Source organism: Acipenser ruthenus, chromosome 9 (genome assembly GCF_902713425.1).
Source record: "Acipenser ruthenus chromosome 9, fAciRut3.2 maternal haplotype, whole genome shotgun sequence".
In the NCBI taxonomy this organism is placed as follows: domain Eukaryota; kingdom Metazoa; phylum Chordata; class Actinopteri; order Acipenseriformes; family Acipenseridae; genus Acipenser; species Acipenser ruthenus.
This window is the reverse complement of record NC_081197.1, coordinates 17,027,815-17,046,159: the sequence shown is the minus strand read 5'-3', so window position 1 is coordinate 17,046,159 and position 18,345 is coordinate 17,027,815. Positions and strand designations below refer to the sequence as shown.

At 36.8% G+C, this 18,345-nt stretch overlaps 1 protein-coding gene across 2 annotated transcripts in view; it reads right to left on the bottom strand.

Annotated features, from left to right (window-relative positions):
- LOC117405912 (fibronectin type-III domain-containing protein 3A) overlaps positions 1–18,345 on the bottom strand; it is a 104,200-nt gene that overhangs the window by 54,585 nt on the left and 31,270 nt on the right. The window contains exons 1-2 of one of the 2 annotated variants that reach the window (XM_034009423.3): positions 8,617–8,923; positions 1,145–1,220 (exon numbers count right to left, since the gene is read on the bottom strand). In XM_034009423.3, the coding sequence (XP_033865314.3) occupies positions 1,145–1,220; positions 8,617–8,628 (88 nt within the window). In that variant the 5' untranslated portion in view covers positions 8,629–8,923. Of the gene's footprint in view, positions 1–1,144; positions 1,221–8,616; positions 8,924–18,345 lie in introns of those variants that run through there. The other variant, XM_034922916.2, reaches the window with a different exon arrangement.

Genomic DNA, 18,345 nt, shown 5'->3' with positions numbered 1-18,345 from the left:
ACTGTAATCACCAGACAAGCTGCCTCCCACATCAGCTCACATAACATCAGTGAGGGATACAAAACTGTTCTGTAAAGCCGTCAAAGGATTTAATTCAGGGATGATTCACAGGTTGTCAAAAGTCATCACTTTTAAGTTGCTGGTTCAAGGGGGTGGTTCTTAATTTTCAGTGTTTACTTGTATTATAGCTCAGTGTATTCAGATATTGCATTGCTGATCTAGAGAATTACAGAAATAGAAATATTTTAGAGTCATTTTATTTATCCCTTTTCTACTGAAGCACTTGTGGCAGTCAACTGACCAGTTTGTTTTGGTCTTGTGTCTGTTGTAAGAAAAACACTGTAAGAAGTGCATCAGAATTGTACTCCAATTCAACTGCATGCAGTGGTATGGACGCAGCTACAGAACTGTACCTCTTTCACTCAGGGTCAAACATATAGTAATTGAAATGTATTGAAAGAACAGGATCAATTTAAAAGCCTTCTATCTGAAGTTATTAAACAAAACCATCCCTACAATATTTAGCATTAAACGGGTTTAAAAACGTTGGCAATCATACTCTCACAAACAAATAATAAACTTACTTCAGCGGAAAATCTGAGTAAAAGCGTTTATTGCTACATTAAGCGCTTTGCAATTTTTTGGTCTCTGTGGCCTTTATTCAATAATCTCCTAACAATAACAAAAGCTTAAACAGTTGTCTCAGACCTGGTGTGATTGGACTTGTTTCAGAAAGCCCATACTATGATACAGTTTTAATTGAATCACTGGCCTAATACAGAGACAGATGTACAGGTATTCTGCCCTATGAGAATGCAGGCACAAGTGTAGTCATGGTCCAACCTCCTTACAAGAGGTTCCATTCTGAAGGTTCCATTCTAATGAGACGATGATATTGGAGTTCAAACAAAATCCAGGCTAGATATGTGTTTTTTGTTTGTTTGTTGTTATGAATAGGTCATGGAACAGAAAGCTACATTGTGGGCAAAAAAATATATGGATTCTATGTGGGATTATAATAATAATAAAAAAAAATGATGTATTTTTTGTTTTATGTGCATAAAAACAAGGGAGGTCTCTTGAGCTCTTTTCAGATGCCTTACAAATGTAGCAAACCAAGCAAATGAAAATGAATAGTATCTACCTGTAATACACTGAAACTGACCATCCTCCCGCCTTATCGTGAAGGATTCACCTGGGTTCACCTGGACCAAGATTACCTAAGTGGATTAGAAGAAAAGAATAAATTAGCACAACGTAAACTTCATGACTGGCAGATTACAAGTATGAAGTCTCTGAGTGCGAGTAGTGGGTCCTCTGTACACCCATAGTGTTTAAAGCACCAAACCCATCAATGTAACCACATGCAAAACAGCACCACATTCCAGCAACCCTTGCATGGCAGACATTATAAAAGTATATGGGGCGCTTTTTTTAAATTTTATTGTAAACCCAAAAACATACTGCTACGTCACAGAGCAAGCAAGAACCAAATGCAGTACACATAGGAACTTAACCTCTTGTACTATTTATTTGGTGACATGGTGGTAAAAGCTTTGTGAAATAGGCCATGTATTCTTTGAATAACTGTGTTAAGAGAAGCATCATTACTGTTGGTCTTTGAGAGCTTGTACACATAGGTTGCTTTACACATAGGTTGTCAAAAGCTGCTTATAAGGGGTTACAGTTTGTATTGAACACCTTGCGTTAAATACTGTATAGTAAGGTGCTGCGTAGGATTTCAAAAACTGTGAAATCTCTGACAAGAAGCAAGTCTTAGCTCTAAGGATGGTATATTTCTTCTCAAGTGGCATTAGTGCCATCGTTTGGATCTGCTATTCAATTTTAAACCTGTTGCTTCTGGATGTCCGAAACGATAACCCCAGAATGTTGTACTATTTGATGCCTGCCTGTCTTGGGAGACGATTCATAACTGTTGTGGCAATTGTTTCTTTTCTTTTTTACCCTAAATAATAATAAAACAAATAGTGGCAATGTGATTATTTTATCATTAGACAGTTTGGATGTGGTACAATGAAAATGTTCTCAATGACCATCTTAAATTGTGTTAAGTACAAGGATGACCTTAAATTAAAACAGATTAGACTTCAAATCTAGGTAAACCGGTCAGGCAACTTGATATAAAACTCAATTCAGAAAAAAAAGGAATGGATGACATAGATAACTGAGCCACTTGGTATAAAAATGGCCATAACTGGGGTAACACATTCGAGGGTATGTGTTAACCCAGCTTTATGGATAGAGAGGACTTCAGACTTCTGTGTGGCCAATCCAGTACTTTCCATGAGCACCACAAATTGATTTACTCATTCTAATAACATGCCCTTCACTTCAAATATGACAGCTCTGATCATAACTGAACAGCTAACTGTACTGTGCCTATTGTGTGTGGGGTATAAAAGACACCTACTAATAAATAATTCTCATACAGACATGCCCGAAAGCTATCTATGAGCTTAACAAGCTTGGGGTCTGGGGACATCTGGGGGAGTTGTTTTTCATACAAGCTAGGGGTCTGGGGACATCAAATGTGAAATGCAAGCCCACGTGTGGAGTGGGCACATCAGACAGATCTAATTGCCCATGGCAGCTCAGAAAGCCCACGTCTGTCTCATTACTAATCATTCAGCACCTCCGTGGGAACGTTTGAGATTCCTGAAGCAGACGTTAACCCCTGCAGTCACCTACTCTGTGGAAGAATACTGATCAGCACTGGCAAGGGTTAAACACAGACCTGCAGGATGCTAGTGAAAACCAATACAAATAAATGTATTTTCTATTATTTTGGCCAGGTTACAGTATTTGCACTGTTCAGATTATTTTATTAAAGTTATGAGTGTAGAATTAATACAGCAAAAATTATTCTTTGGTACTCTGTTTTGTACTGTGCAGCTAATGCTATTGTAGCTTTAACTGGAAGACCTTACGCACTCTGAGTTTGGTTGTGTATTGGGACGAGGAGGAGAGATCGTTCCCACAGGGTACTTTGAGCAAAGTTTCATTGAGTTATGTATTCTAATGCTGTAACTAAAAGCAACAAACCTGTGGCAAGGAAATAAAGAATATTGAACAGAGAAATCTCATTTGGGCATTTTTTATACACTTCACAAACCCGGCCGGCTCCTCTGAGGAGAACACATAAACTTTAGCAGTCTACGCTATCATCATTATCACCATCAAAAAAACAACCCAGCATAAAACTCCCGTTTTCCTATTTCTGGATTCTCTTCAAAGTTTTATATTTATTTACAATACAGTACTGTTGTTAAATTGTCTGCTAAATCACAAAAGTCAGTTTATTACTCACATTGCATTTACAACGATCAGCTTCCTTTACTCATAAATGTTTTTCACTGCCATTTAAATAATAATAATAACAATAATATATAATAATAATACATTTTCTTTTATTAATAACTTGAACTTGCCTAAATAAAACAAAACATTCAACCATTAACAGTTATATCCTCCATAATTGTAAATAATATTGTTTAAAATAAATGTGGTTATTGAAATAAAACAAAGCTACAATGTTAATGGGTCTGCAGTCAGTAGCTATCCAACAGCACTGGTTATACTTATAGGGCAGCAGTGTGGAGTAGTGGTTAGGGCTCTGGACTCTTGACCGGAGGGTTGTGGGTTCAATCCCCAGTGGGGCACACTGCTGTTGTACCCTTGAGCAAGGTACTTTACCTAGATTGCTCCAGTAAACACCCAACTGTATAAATGGGTAATTGTATGTAATGTGAAATAATGTATAATGTGATATCTTGTAACAATTGTAAGTCGCCCTGGATAAGGGCGTCTGCTAAGAAATAATTAATAATAATAATAATAATAATAATAATATAGTATCGTACTTAGCTTGATTCATGGGTTTGCAATGAACCTGAATTTCTAAGAGAGTACTCTGTCGAAACTGACGGGTTTCATTTGTTGTTGTATTGTTGTTGTCTGTAGCAGAAAAACTACTAGAAAGTGTATTTTGAGAAGTGAAAGAATGTTTAGCACACATGTAATACAGCAGACTAGATGCACTTCTGTGATACTGGAACTCACTTTGACAGTAGATAGAAGTAACTCTCTTTCTATCCAATGAACCGTCAAAGCTTTTAAGAAATAAACGTCCTTCACTTTGAGAGCTTTGCTACATAAGCGGTTCCATGGGGTTAATATCCTCCCTGCCAGAAACCTTTTGTTAATTATTGTTTTATTGTTAATTATCACCTGCACCTGGCTATTATTGTAAATTAGAGCCAGGTGCAGGGTATTTAAGGACAGCAGCCAGTCCTTTCAGGGCTGCTGCTGTGTGAAGGAGCCCGATTGACTCAATAGTACAAAAGTGTTCCTTTTGTTTTTCTTTAAAATTGTGTATTTTTAGCTGGTAAACAGCTTAGCTGTCTGGCTCATTAGAAAAGGTTCCTGACGTGTGTAGTCAGCACTCAAATGGAGCTAGGTGTTTTCTTTAGCTTTGTTTATGAAAAATTGCGCGTCAGCGCTTCAAAAACTCAATTCCTGTGTCCTGGGTCTGATTTTAGAGGCAATGAACGACTGTGAGTGGCAGCCGTGTTACACACACACACATATATATATATAAACAACCTTTTCACTGTTACACAAGAACAAAATGTTGCCTTTAAATTCAATTTTAAAATGTTAACATTTTCACCTCATCAGCTTTTAACTAATGAAAGAACTATGCGGTCTTGGGAGATTTTTACAAAAAATAGTAAATATTTTACTTACAAAATAGTACCTTGCTACAAGTGGCTTTCTTAGGGGTCTATTCAATAGATCTAAACGGGATTTACTAAAAACGAATGACAAAAAAAGGATTGCCCCTTAAACAATAGACAAAACTAAATGACAGCTTAAAACCCCTCATACCTCAATATTAGGAAGTTGAATACATAATCTATAAGTGGAATGGCAGGGAATGACAGCAGTTTTCTATGGAATGCCAGCCATGGAATGCTCCTCACACTTTGCTGCATGAAGACGGTTCATATTAACATCCCCTAATTTGAATACGGAACCATAAATCCAAAGTCATGACAACACTTACCCGATTGCCCTCAGTAAGGATAACCATGGCTTCATACTTAATCTATGTGTTCAGATGTCTAGGGCTGTTTTCTTTCCCGTTTTTTTCTTTCTAGTACTAGCAGGCATATGCAAACACTTCGCCTTCGTACCCTAATCTTCTGTTTTAAAAAAAATATATATATATTATTATTGATGCTCAACTGACTAAAACAGTCAAACTCAAAAGTATTGAAAGAAAATAATATGCTAGTTGAGGTTCCAAAATATTGTGAAGCTGCAAAACAAGTGAAAGTGGATACTGCAGAGTTTATTTTTATGACGGTAGCTTCATTTGCTCTGCATGTATTGAAATTGGTTTGGTTTGGTTTGTCTGATTACTTTTGTTGCTGCATTCTAATCAGCATACTGATTGAATTCAAGTGTAAAGGCCTTACTATAGAGTCATGCCTATTATAGTAACGGGCTATAATAAACCAGCCTACTAAACAAAAACATTTATGTTTTTTGGGCGTTGGCGGCGGGCCTGAGTTCTAGCTTTAGTTTTTTGCTGACATAAATCTAGGTGACATTTTCAATTAGAAGCGTTTGCTCAGCAGAAACTATTTTAAAATGCAGCCACACTTCTCTGTCACTTTGCAGCCTATATGTTGATTAAATAATTGCAATTTCGAAAACCATTATCAAAACTACTGCTTCAAAAAGTAATTGCAGTAAATAGAAGAAATAAAGTGAAGGCTGACAAGGCTGTCCTAGCATCAGAAGATACAATACCCCCTAGAATCCTAGGCTAATACATTAACCTACAGTATTATGTCTTTGACATCCCCAGAGTTTCAAATCATGCTGGTGCCAAATTAAATTAGTATGAGTCTACATGAGAAAATGACCACACAGCCGCCTTCTTGAGAGAGGCCCAGGAATGAATGTACTACGTTCCAAGAAGGTAAGGGTTGACGTGTGCTTCCAAGCTTTGAGAGGAAACTCTTGTGGTGCTTAAGTGCAGCCAGTGCCACTCTCCTCACCTTTCTTTTTAAAAAAAAAAAAAAAAAAAAAAGAAAACCTAATGGAAGCCAGACTGACATACAATGTTTTTTTAAAATCCACTACTTCAAATTAAATCAATTAAATAGTATTTTAAAGATGAACAAATTCACTAAAGTAGCTGGGGGACAAATTACTCCTTTAAAAAAAAAAAAAAAAGTAAGTATCTATGTAATATTGTAATATACTGCACATGGAGATTTTACACTTTTAAAACCTCACCGGGGTCATTCATGGAGTAATTAAGTGGCTCCCTGAAGGACATGTTGTACTAAAAAGGGATAAGTCTCCCTGGGCCCAATGGCTTCCACTCTGTCTTTATTCCAGCCTTTTTTATGTCTGCTTAAATGGCCAGTTAAGTACCGCAGCAGGAATCTAATTTCAAATTAACTATCTGCTACATTCTACAAACTGCTATAGGTAGTGTAGTGGCTATATGGGGCTGAATAACATATTATGGTTCTCCATTTTTTCCACCTAACTTAGAACTGTATAACTGACTTTTCAAAAGGATAGTTTGTATGCTTCAGTAAACTGATTTAGAACAGAGCCAAATCCATGATCTCAAGTCCTGGAGGACTATTCACTGGTTTAATAGGTTTAATTAAATCATTAACAGAATAACCTAGAGAGAAGTTTAATTGGTTGCATTTAATCATTTTGGACTCTGTTGGAAATAACAGACTTCAATTCTCTTTGGCCACACAGGGAACATACAAAATATTAGAAACACTCATCATAAGACTGTTAATAGGGGGGTGAACACTGTTGAATACGGAGGCACCAGCCAATCGAGTTTCTACTGCCTGCTTTTCCATCTGAAGTGTGCTACACATAGCCCCCCTCCCCCAAACACACACCTTCACATGTGCATTACATTAGTTAGGTCTGTCAAAGTTCTACACTATACAGTCAACAATTTCAAACAAGGCCATACAATGAATGGCAATTTCCTGTAAGTCACATACCCCCAACAGTATGTTTTTGTTTCAACCAAAAACATTTTGTTTAAAACATGAATTGTTTTCCAGAGTACTAAAACAAAACCGTCTCTAAACAGCTTAAAGCTACAGTGATTGCTTTAGAACCTACGTTTATCAACAGACTAAAATACAAATTTAAAAAATGAAAGAAAAAAAAAGGAATCCTCTGGGTACCTCAAGACCAAATAGAAAACCCCTTCTGTAAATCATTCTGAAAGACATCATTGCTGTGACAATGCCGAAACTGTACAAAAAAAATTAAATAATAAAATAAAAAAACAGTGTAGGTCATAATCCAGAAAAGTGTTGCAAAACTGCACTCATCACTAAATCACAAGCCATTTTGCGGTAACCTATAGTCAGAAAAACAGCACATGAAAACAAATGCAATTACCTTGTCACTGAGACAATGCTCTACTATGTAAATATGCAAGTACTTTCCTTTACATATCATTACAAAAATACTAGTCTTTTGTATTTAAGTACTGTTGATTACTCTGCGATACTGTTAAAGTGCATTGAACTTTATGTTGAAATGCTTTTAAAAACCAGCAGAAAAAAAATCTCCTCCCTACCTCAGACTGCAGAAGTAAACAGCATGCTAATGCTTACTTGATAACCTGAATGAAAAGGCAGAAAGATTGCTTAAAAAACGGATTAGCAGAATCCGAGCAATAGTGCCAATTTTCTATGCTAATCCAGATATTTATCTTCTGGTAAGCAGGTTTAGTCTGCATAAACTCCAGCTAATAACATGAATTCAGCTAACCTTGGCTCAGTCGACACTTCCCCGATGGATTCTCTTCATTAGCGTTCATTAAAGTGCATTTTATACAGTACATCTACAAACAGATATCCATGCACACCTGTTTTATCAGCAAAGCACAGCCTACGATTACACAGTCCCTAGACAACAGGTTATCAAACTCTAAATTAAAATCAGCATTATAAAATGATATCTATTACATTCCATTTTCCAACGGATACTATTATCAGGAATACTGATTCTGTAAGTGCCATGTTATGAAAGGCAAATACTAGAAAAAAACAATATATATTTAGGATTTCTCCTTAATAGAAGCCTGCAAAGCAACAATTGCAGTTTGTTGGCTTTTCATTTTTCACAGCCAGACCCACATTGAAGCAGTCTCAGAACATAATTTGGGAATAGATGTTAATATGTACCACATGCAGTCTAGTAAGCACCAGTTCTGTGCTCAGAACAAAGCTTCCTACCAGACCTTGTACAGTAGTATCTGAATCCACCTAGCATTCTGAAAATACATACAGAAAACTCCATATTAAAGCTCTTTATAGAATGAATTGATAGTAAATCTTTTTTCAATTTAATCCATAGAATGTTGGGTTCCAGCATTGATTCTTATTGCTGTGTTTTTTTCCCCACAATGAAAAAACCATTGAAACATTTGTGAATACCGGCTGGCAACTCCAATCAAATTACTGTCATGCTTAATCAAAAAAGAAAAAAAAAATACATTTGAAAAGCCTTAACACTTGAACTTACTGTTGCCCGCATCGCTCTGTCTTATTCAGCTGCTGTTGCCGCGGTCACATACAAGGCTGCTCGGTAATTCAGCCGTCACCAGGCTCGATGCTCCAATCTTTTCCATTCACTAAGCGATGAGGATATTTTATTTGACATCCAGGGCATCAGGCCTGAATTCCTTAATTAAGGCAACCTAAACACCAAAAAAATCAGACCTGAAAAACATCTGGTTCTTCTTAGATATGTCCCAGTTGTGCATCCTCATAATACAACATGTGGAGACTGGATGCTCAAGGTATAACCAATTACCTCTACAGCCATCTGTAACTACCTCAGCCCTTGCTCCGTATTAAATTAACCAGTGTATCTCCTACTGCACATTAATATGTCCTGTCTCCATGGCAACTAAATCAACAAATAGCTTCAGCAGCAGCAGCAGCAGCAGCAGCAGCAGCTAGGTAAAACTATCAACGTCAGTCATAAAAAAAAAAAAAGAGAAAAAGAAGACATGTCTCACCCAGTTATACTGCCAAGTTTTTATTTAAAACCTTGACAGTAGCCAGGGGCAAGTAGCATGCATAAAATAAAAAGAAAAGCAAGTTTACAAAGGATAACAGCAGGTCATTTCATTTACAAATCAACGTAGAGAGACCTAAAATCAGTCTTGGCTTGTCATCTGACGTGCATTGCTATGCAGCACTCTTTATTCAATACTGACACCCAACACAATCTATTTATACACTGATCAATAGACCAGACCAGACCAGACAATGGAGCTAAATATCAGCTCAGGTCACAACGGCACCTGTACAAAAGGATAAATAAAACCCACCATGAAAAAAACACATCCGACTGGATTTTAATGACGAGCTAACATTCACCGCTTATAAAGGAAACAGGCTTCAGTTACCTAGTTTTCACAGACAGCAATTGCCTTCTTTACAAATCAATGCCAGTTATATAAATGATGACGAATAGCAGAAATCAAAGACGCAATGCATAACCTGCTACTTTTTCAATATTTCACCTTAAGATTAATTTACCCTCAGATTATATTTTAATTGTGCTACCACTTTCCTTATAGAAGCTTCTAAAGTATCAAAAACAAAAGTAACAGTAACTGTGATAAAGATTTAATTTGCCCTGTTTTAAAAACTGCTAAAGGACATTTAAGGAGGCAGTGTGGTCCAGTGGTTAAAGCCCAGAGCTTGTAACCACAAGGTAACCGGTTCAAATCCCACCTCTGCCACTGACGGTCACCAGTTCAAATGCTACCGATTGACTCACTGTGTGACCCTGAACAAGTCACTTAACCTCCTTGTGCTCCATCCTGTGGATGAGATGTTAAATCAATGTCCTATTGTAAGTGACTCTGCATATAATGCACAGTTCACAGTTAAAGCGCTATGTGATGGTGGTCCACTATGAAAGGTGCTATATAAAAATAAAGATAGATTATATATATATATATATATATATATATATATATATATATATACAGTGCCAAGATTAAATGTAACCATAGGGATAGTGACTAAAAAAGCACTAAACTTTACAGAAATTGAATATATCCTCCACAAAGAAATATTAATAAACATACTGTAACTTACCATACCGCCAGACATCTTCATCTATAGCAGATGATTCTCTTTCTTTGGCAATGTACTCCATGATATTCACCTCCATCTTTTTACAATTCATAATTCGTCAATTTAAATTGAATCACAGTAAACAAAAACATGTGACAAAGTACCTGTAATTGTAATGTCCTTTGAAATATATCTCAGACTAATTAAATAAAATTATGGATTTTACACTTAATTTTAGATTCTATTATTTCCTGGTAGAACACGCTTGGAAAGAGAGCTGTCGTTGCTCTGACCCCTTCTGTCGCGCAACAGGATTCAATCTTGTTTTTTCTTCAGTGTCACCCCAGCATCGCAAGTTCTATTGCCTGGGGTGTGAAAGATTCAGGTCTGCTGTGTAGCGGCCTTAAAACTGAATATTGCGGGAAAACTGCATATTGAAGAGTTTTTTATTTTTTATTTTAAACACCAAAAATATTGTCTGCAATGTGTATTTTATTTAACAAACCACTGCTTATTTACATATGAATATATATCTTTTCTATTGCATGTCCCACACAGCCCTGAAATGTGACATCAAAAAAACATGCACACTTACAGGTTCATCTATTAGTTACAGCTCATGACGAGGTTTTCAAAGCAAATTATCCCCTGCTATTTACACTTTGTTGAGCATGCATTTGAATGAACACAATGTAGACATAATATATCTTCTGGGGTAACTACATGCACAGAGACACAGTAGAATATGTTGTTTTTTTTTTTTTTTTTTTTTTTTTTTAAAAAAACCAAAGAGAGATACTGTAGTTCCTGCCTTAAAATCAAACTCAGTGGTTAAACATTTCAGGTAATGACCCTAAAAGGTTTGCTAACATTTTTTTTTTCTTTTTTTAATAATAATAAAAAAAAAGATAGTCAAAAGGAAGCATTCTGTTGTCACTAAGAGGCTTTCAATCCAAATTGAGCCAGCAGGTACAAAGAGCATGATAATGACTAGCCCAGTATATAATACTACTACTAACTACTGGGCTGGACTTGTCTTTATGTCAATGTGCATGGTGGGTAAGGATATCTTCGGCATCAAGCAATAGAAAAAACACCCAGGGTTGTTGGGATGTTACGAAGTAGCTGTACTCGCTTTTAATGACTGAGCTAACGTTCACTACTTATAATGGAATCAGGAAGACAGGCTTCCGTTGCCTAGTTTTGACAGACTGCAATTGCCTTCTTTACAATCAATGCAGGTTATGTACAGGTGTGCTATATTTACATTAGATGTTTCCTAACAGGTCAACAGCTATTGATTCTGTCATACTGCTATTGTAGCATAGCTCACTTATATCCTTAGCTTGTAGTGCCCATTCTTGGAATCATGGGGAAATCACAGGAGACTCGGCTACTCTTGGTAACTGGTACCCAGCTGGTTATGGGTATTTCCAGGGTAAAACTTTAAGGGTAATGTTCAGTGAAGGTGTGCTTTTTAGGTTAAAGTATTATTTAGAAATGATAAATCAAGATTTTACAATTCCATTTCCTTCCCTCTTATTAGCACCGGGCCTCATTTGTTGTGTTCAAGATCTTTTGGTTCTTTTCTTGTTGTTTTAATGTTTTAATTGGGGATGTGCAGACATTACACATTTATATTACACATGTTGTTTTCTGGTACCTAATCCATTCCCATGCAATGGTCTCACTAGCTGCCATCATATACAGTACGTCCAGTATTTGACTGACTGTATCCCTTTTATAAAAATAAATAAATTCATGCCAAAGCTGCCCGATTCCAGCCTTGCTGAAGCACCCCCAGATCATCACCGATCCTCCACCACATTTCACAGTGGGTGCGAGACACTGTGACTTGTAGGCCTCTCCAGGTCTCCGTCTAACCATTAGACGACCAGGTGTTGGGCAAAGCTGCAAATTGGACTCATCTGGGGGTGCTGCAGCAAGGCTGGAATTGGGCAGATTTGTCTTTGTGAAGGACGCATGAATCAAGCCAAGTACAAGGTTGTCCTGGAAGAAAACTTGCTTCCTTCTGCTCTGACAATGTTCCCCAACTCTGAGGATTGGTTTTTCCAGCAGGACAGTGCTCCATGCCACACAGCCAGGTCAATCAAGGTGTGGATGGAGGACCACCAGATCAAGGCCCTGTCATGGCCAGCCCAATCTCCAGACCTGAACCCCATTGAAAACCTCTGGAATGTGATCAAGAGGAAGATGGATGGTCACAAGCCATCAAACAAAGCCGAGCTGCTTGAATTTTTGCGCCAGGAGTGGAATAAAGTCACCCAACATCAATGTGAAAGACTGGTGGAGAGCATGCCAAGACGCATGAAAGCTGTGCTTGAAAATCAGGGTTATTCCACCAAATATTGATTTCTGAACTCTTCCTAAGTTAAAACATTAGCATTGTGTTGTTTAAAAATGAATATGAACTTATTTTCTTTGCATTATTCGAGGTCTGACAACCCTGCATCTTTTTTGTTATTTTGACCAGTTGTCATTTTCTGCAAATAAATGCTCTAAATGACAATATTTTTATTTGGAATTTGGGAGAAATGTTGTCAGTAGTTTACAGAATAAAACAAAAATGTTCATTTTACCCAAACACATACCTATAAATAGTAAAACCAGAGAAACTGATAATTTTGCAGTGGTCTCTTAATTTTTTTCAGAGCTGTATATGTGTATATATATATATATATATATATATATATATATATATATATATATATATATATATATATATATATATATATATATATATATACACACACACAGCACAGGAAGTAGGTACCAAAAAGTACAAGTCATAGTAAAACCAGAGAAACTGATAATTTTGCAGTGGTCTCTTAATTTTTTTCAGAGCTGTATATGTATATATATATATATATATATATATATATAAAATATATATATATACACACACAGCACAGGAAGTAGGTACCAAAAAGTACAAGTCAAATTTTTCTGCAGCAAAAAAGACTTTGAATAGAGAATCTGTACCTATAGGGTAAACGATTCCTGGTTCCTGCACTACAAGATGTCCAGACACGATGTCATATTTGATACTAAACACAGTTGCAGGCTTGTTCTATTAAAAAAAAAAATTCACCAAAACACATTTTTGAAGCAATTACACTGTGGGATTGTTTGAAATTGCATCAGAGCACAAAAGAGCATGGGCAAATCTCATCAAACTGCAGTTAGATGTTATCAACAGGACATGCAACAGGCTTAAATACAGGCATCTGGTTCAGCTTCATATGAAGTTTGCAATGATGCTTGCAAGTGTTTTCTCTGTACCTTTCTGAGTGCATGCAAATATACAAGACGGTTCAATATAGATTAAACAAGCTTCATCTCTGTGCACTTCCCCTTGCCCAGCCCACACGATAACGGGAAAAATAACCTCACAAAGGCAGCCATTATAGGGCTGGCAGTTTCTATATCCTTAAAAAAAAAATAACACCCTTTGTATACTATAGATATTAAAGTGGCTGTAGCTAACAAAATAATTTCATAAATCTTACCTGTCATGCACTTTTATTCATTATACGAGTTTCAAATGTGCAGTTTTGAAAGAAACACATGAAATAGCAGTGTTTTCATTTCAACCTGGTACTAGGTTAAAGAAAGTTCTCATTTGTCTTGCCTTTCCTTCCGGGAAGTCTGTTACTGCTTTACTTCTTAGGTCATTTCACCTCAGCAGTGTCTTCAGTGTCAAGACAACTTACTGGCTGCAAAGAATGTCAGTCATTTGGAGAAGCAGCTGGTTGGTTACTGACAAGAAAGAAGGCCCTGAAGGCTCCAGAAAGTGCAAGACAGACAATCTGCAAGCATTTTCTTAAAGCAACTAATTCTTTAAAATGATCCATTATCCATTGTTTTAACCAGACATACTGTGCGCACCTATCAGATTTCTGCAATTGCTGTGCCCAAGATTCTTGTTATTTTTAAATTTCTGAACCAATATGGCTAAACTCTCTTGTTTTGTTTTGTTCACAACACCCATTTTCACACGTAACAGTATTCAGGTTACTATGTCAACCCCTTTCAACACTGAACTTTGAACCCTAATCAGAAGACATCCTATTAGGTTTAACTCTCAAGACCATTTCAACCAGTCCCTTTAGTGGTCAGAATAGAGACCAATCTGAAATGGCAGAAACTTGAAACAACTAGCATTCTTTTTCAATGACAACTTTGAACATGTATAAGTAGAAATGTTTTACAGTAAATCACTTTAAAAATCATGCTGTACGGTCTGTACAGTAACGCATGTGATCATGTGAGCATTCCTTAGGGCTTTACCTTCACTTAAGCTCAGGTACCTCCTACATAAATGTGGTTTGAGAACTGTTTTGATCTACCTCAATGTAAAACATGTAAAAGAAAAGTACAACTTTTTATTTTTTAAATTAGGAGTTGAATGAACGTTCGTGAAGGTGCTAAAATGTATTGGCAAAAGTAAAAAAACAATAAAAATAAAACAAAGCTTTAGTAATTAGAAATATGTAGTAGCCTACATGTGTTAGTGCTGATCGTGCTGTTTGTTCAGTAACTTGTTCACAGCTTGTTCTTCAAACTGGAGACTAGTTGCTATTCCTGTTGTGCTTACTGTATTGCTGCTTACATTGACAGACAACATTTCAGAGGGTGTGACTAGAACAGAGATTTTCTTTCATCAGCAGAAAAAGGTCAAATACATAAAAGAATACTGTGTTGACGTATTTTTCAGGTTAAAGGAAGTCTCGGATCCATTTTTTAATATACAGATATACCTCATGCATGCCTTAAAGAGAGACTCGGGGTTGGGTAGGGAAAACATATTTTTGCCCCCCACCCCCCCCCACCCCCAACCTTTTGGGGTGCAGAAATATGTTTTACCCCTGCGGTTCGGCCAGTGGACCCCACTGTAAATCAGATAGTTCTTTTTTTATTGCCCTCTGCTGGCAGATTCATGAGTCTGCATGAAGAAAAACAAGAAACATTAGGTAAAGTAAACAATTCAAGGATAATCCTTTACTTATTGAACTGATAAATTATACACACAGAAATACTGTAGAATAGATTCCAGTTGGTTTAAAAGTAATATCAAGAAATGTAAATAGAAAAAATATCCCAAACACAGTTAGGCTGCAGTACTCTACAATCATGTTAGATTTTAGATAATATGTTGGTGTCCCTTTACATTTTTTGTAATGTTTGTACCATATTCTTGCAAATATAAAAAATGCAACTACATGCAAAATGTAACATTTACGAGTGTTTTACCTTTTTCACATACAATGGTTGTGTGGTCATAGCCAAGCATGTATTTTCATTTTAAAACATGACACATTACTGTATCTAAAGATCTGTGTTGCAATCCATGCTTGCAGTTAGTGTTGCACTTCCTTGGTCACTTGGAGAGGGAAATTGTCCCCATTTTTTAAACAATCTTTCCTGACATAACATGCTTTCAGCCAGTAACATGCTTCGATCTACAAAGACACAAGCTGACGTGAAATAACTTGCGACATGAAGCACTTCCTGAGAGTAAGGCAGAAACTGATAACGTCCTTTAACCGAGTGTAAAATACATATTCGGTACAACATGTGAGATCTATTACCAAATGGAAGTGCGTGGCATGTCAGATTGATGGGAGTACTTTGTTATCACCAAGCAGTTAGCAACAAACTGATTTTAAACAGCAATTTCTGTACTTTGTTCATGTTATAAATTTCATAATGCAACTTGCTGAAAACTGACATGAGAATTATTTAAAACACTGCATCACAATGTGTGTAACACAGTGACAGCCTTCAAAAATGAACGAGTTACAATCCCGGGAATGCATCTGTAACACTCCTCTACTGATCAGCTGATTGCTGCTATTACTTCTACCCATCAAACAAGAGCAGATACCGCCTTGGGGTATAAGTCGTCTACGCACTAAATACTGAATTTCTGAATTGCCACAGAAGAAGCAGCAGGAGCTCAGCTGCATCCCACGGCTGGTAATTCCAAGCCCGCCACTGTTGTGGAATTTCCTACAGCACGCTAGTACTTCAAAAGAAACCCTTTACTACAGAAAGCTCCCTCTTAATCACTTGCTTATTTATACACTATTGTTACCACAGGGTATCCAAATTTGGATTATGGTGACCGATTTATAGCTAGGAAACCACTCATCTGACTTAAAGTGTACTTGAGCAATTGCTACAAATTATGTTCTACATGCTGCAAGTGTAGGCAATGCAGACCTATACAAAGATACAAAGCATGTGTGGGTGAAAAAAGTGATTTAACCTGAAATATAGACTGCATGTTTCACCTGCTGTATGCCCATCACAAATAAAGTATTGTGCGTTATTCACAGTAAATCAGTATGGTTGACATGAGCTGCTTTGAGAAAAAAAAAAAAAAAAAAAAAAAAACAGCCAGCCTTGGTCCGTTCACTTCTCCCGATGTCGATATACCCTCAAACACAGACATTCACTGTCCTATAAACCTACATTCTAGTATTTAAAAAATACAGTGAAGGCTATTTTATTTAGATACACAGTAGTACTATGACAGCCCCAAAATAGTGCTGATATTGTAAAATGTAGACATGACCTAGCTCACAAATGTGACGTTAACAAAAAAAGATTATAACACAAAACAGCTGGAGAATGCTACGCTATTTGAGAATACTAACATTTTAGTATAGGCCGATCTATAATACTGTAGAGCTCTCATTTAAAGGGTTAAACTTGACCCTACAATAATGTCCTCCCATGTGAAAAATCTCTCAATTAAAATGGCAGTATCTGGTGTATTTTATCTGTCACGTTTCATTCATGTCTGTGTATGTCCTCCATGCTTTTTCAAATGAAAGGATAAAAGGTGAATCGCTCATGATTACAGAATAAAGCATGCAGCACATCTCTGTCGTTCCCACACCACCAGGATAACTCCAAAATACTGCTTAAAGCAACAGAACTATAGAATATGAGAAACCCCCGACAAGAAGATCTTCCAGAGAACCAAAAGGATTTTCCCCACGTCAGATAAATCAATGTCCAGCTGTTCTGTAAATCGTTACAAACTAATCAAGCCGATGCCACCTAAAGCACTGTATTGATATTTTCGCACTGCAGAGGTGCTAGGATTAAATGCTAAATTTAAGGTGCAAACAGAAACACATGACAAAACATCTAGCAATGCAAAGCATGCCAAGGGCTGCTCAGAAATGAGCAATACTCTGGTACAGGAGAAAGTTGGTTGGTGTGAAAGAGAAGCTGTGCAACTCATGCATGAAGTGGTGATAGAGTGTGGAGGTGGTAAAAATGACCATTTTGATACGCTTTGCTCTATTTTTTCTCCTTGTACGGGGTGACCTACACAAATAACATGTCATTGATCAAATCCTGCTTCCAGACATTGATAAATCCACCTCCCATTCAACTCTCAAGACCCACTTGTTCTCTCTTGCTTTTAATGCTCTCTAAGCCTGATATCTGTTATTAGCTGTTGTCTAAATTGCTAGATCAGGTGTTTCACTCCATCTTATTCGTATGATTCTGCTTGACACACGCATCCACAATGTGTAGAATTCACATCCTAGCCTTTTATTTAATGTATTTGCATTGTTTTTTTAATGTTGTATTTAATGTACCATGCCCTGTATTTCACTGTATTTAATGTGTTATGCATTGTTCCTCACTCTCTTGTAAAGCGCTTTGTGATGGTGGTCCACTATGAAAGGCGCTATATAAAATAAATAAATATTGATTGATTGATTCTAAAGCTTGTTTCAAGGGCTTTCCACCAAGAAATTCTTGACGTAAGGGAAAGAGAAACCATCCCATCCCCTCGGTCCACTTGTGCTGATATGATCCAAATGTAAAAATATATGGTCCCTGTTTAAACTGTAAAAGTCTTTAAGTAGATGCATATGGATAATTGTTTTTTGAGAAAGTAATATGCCTCTGTTATTATTATTATTATTACTATTTATTTCTTAGCAGACGCCCTTATCCAGGGCAACTTACAATTGTTACAAGATGTCACATTATTTTTACATACAATTGCCCATTTATACAGTTGGGTTTTTACTGGAGCAATCTAGGTAAAATACCTTGCTCAAGAATACAGCAACAGTGTCCCCCACCTGGGATTGAACCCACAACC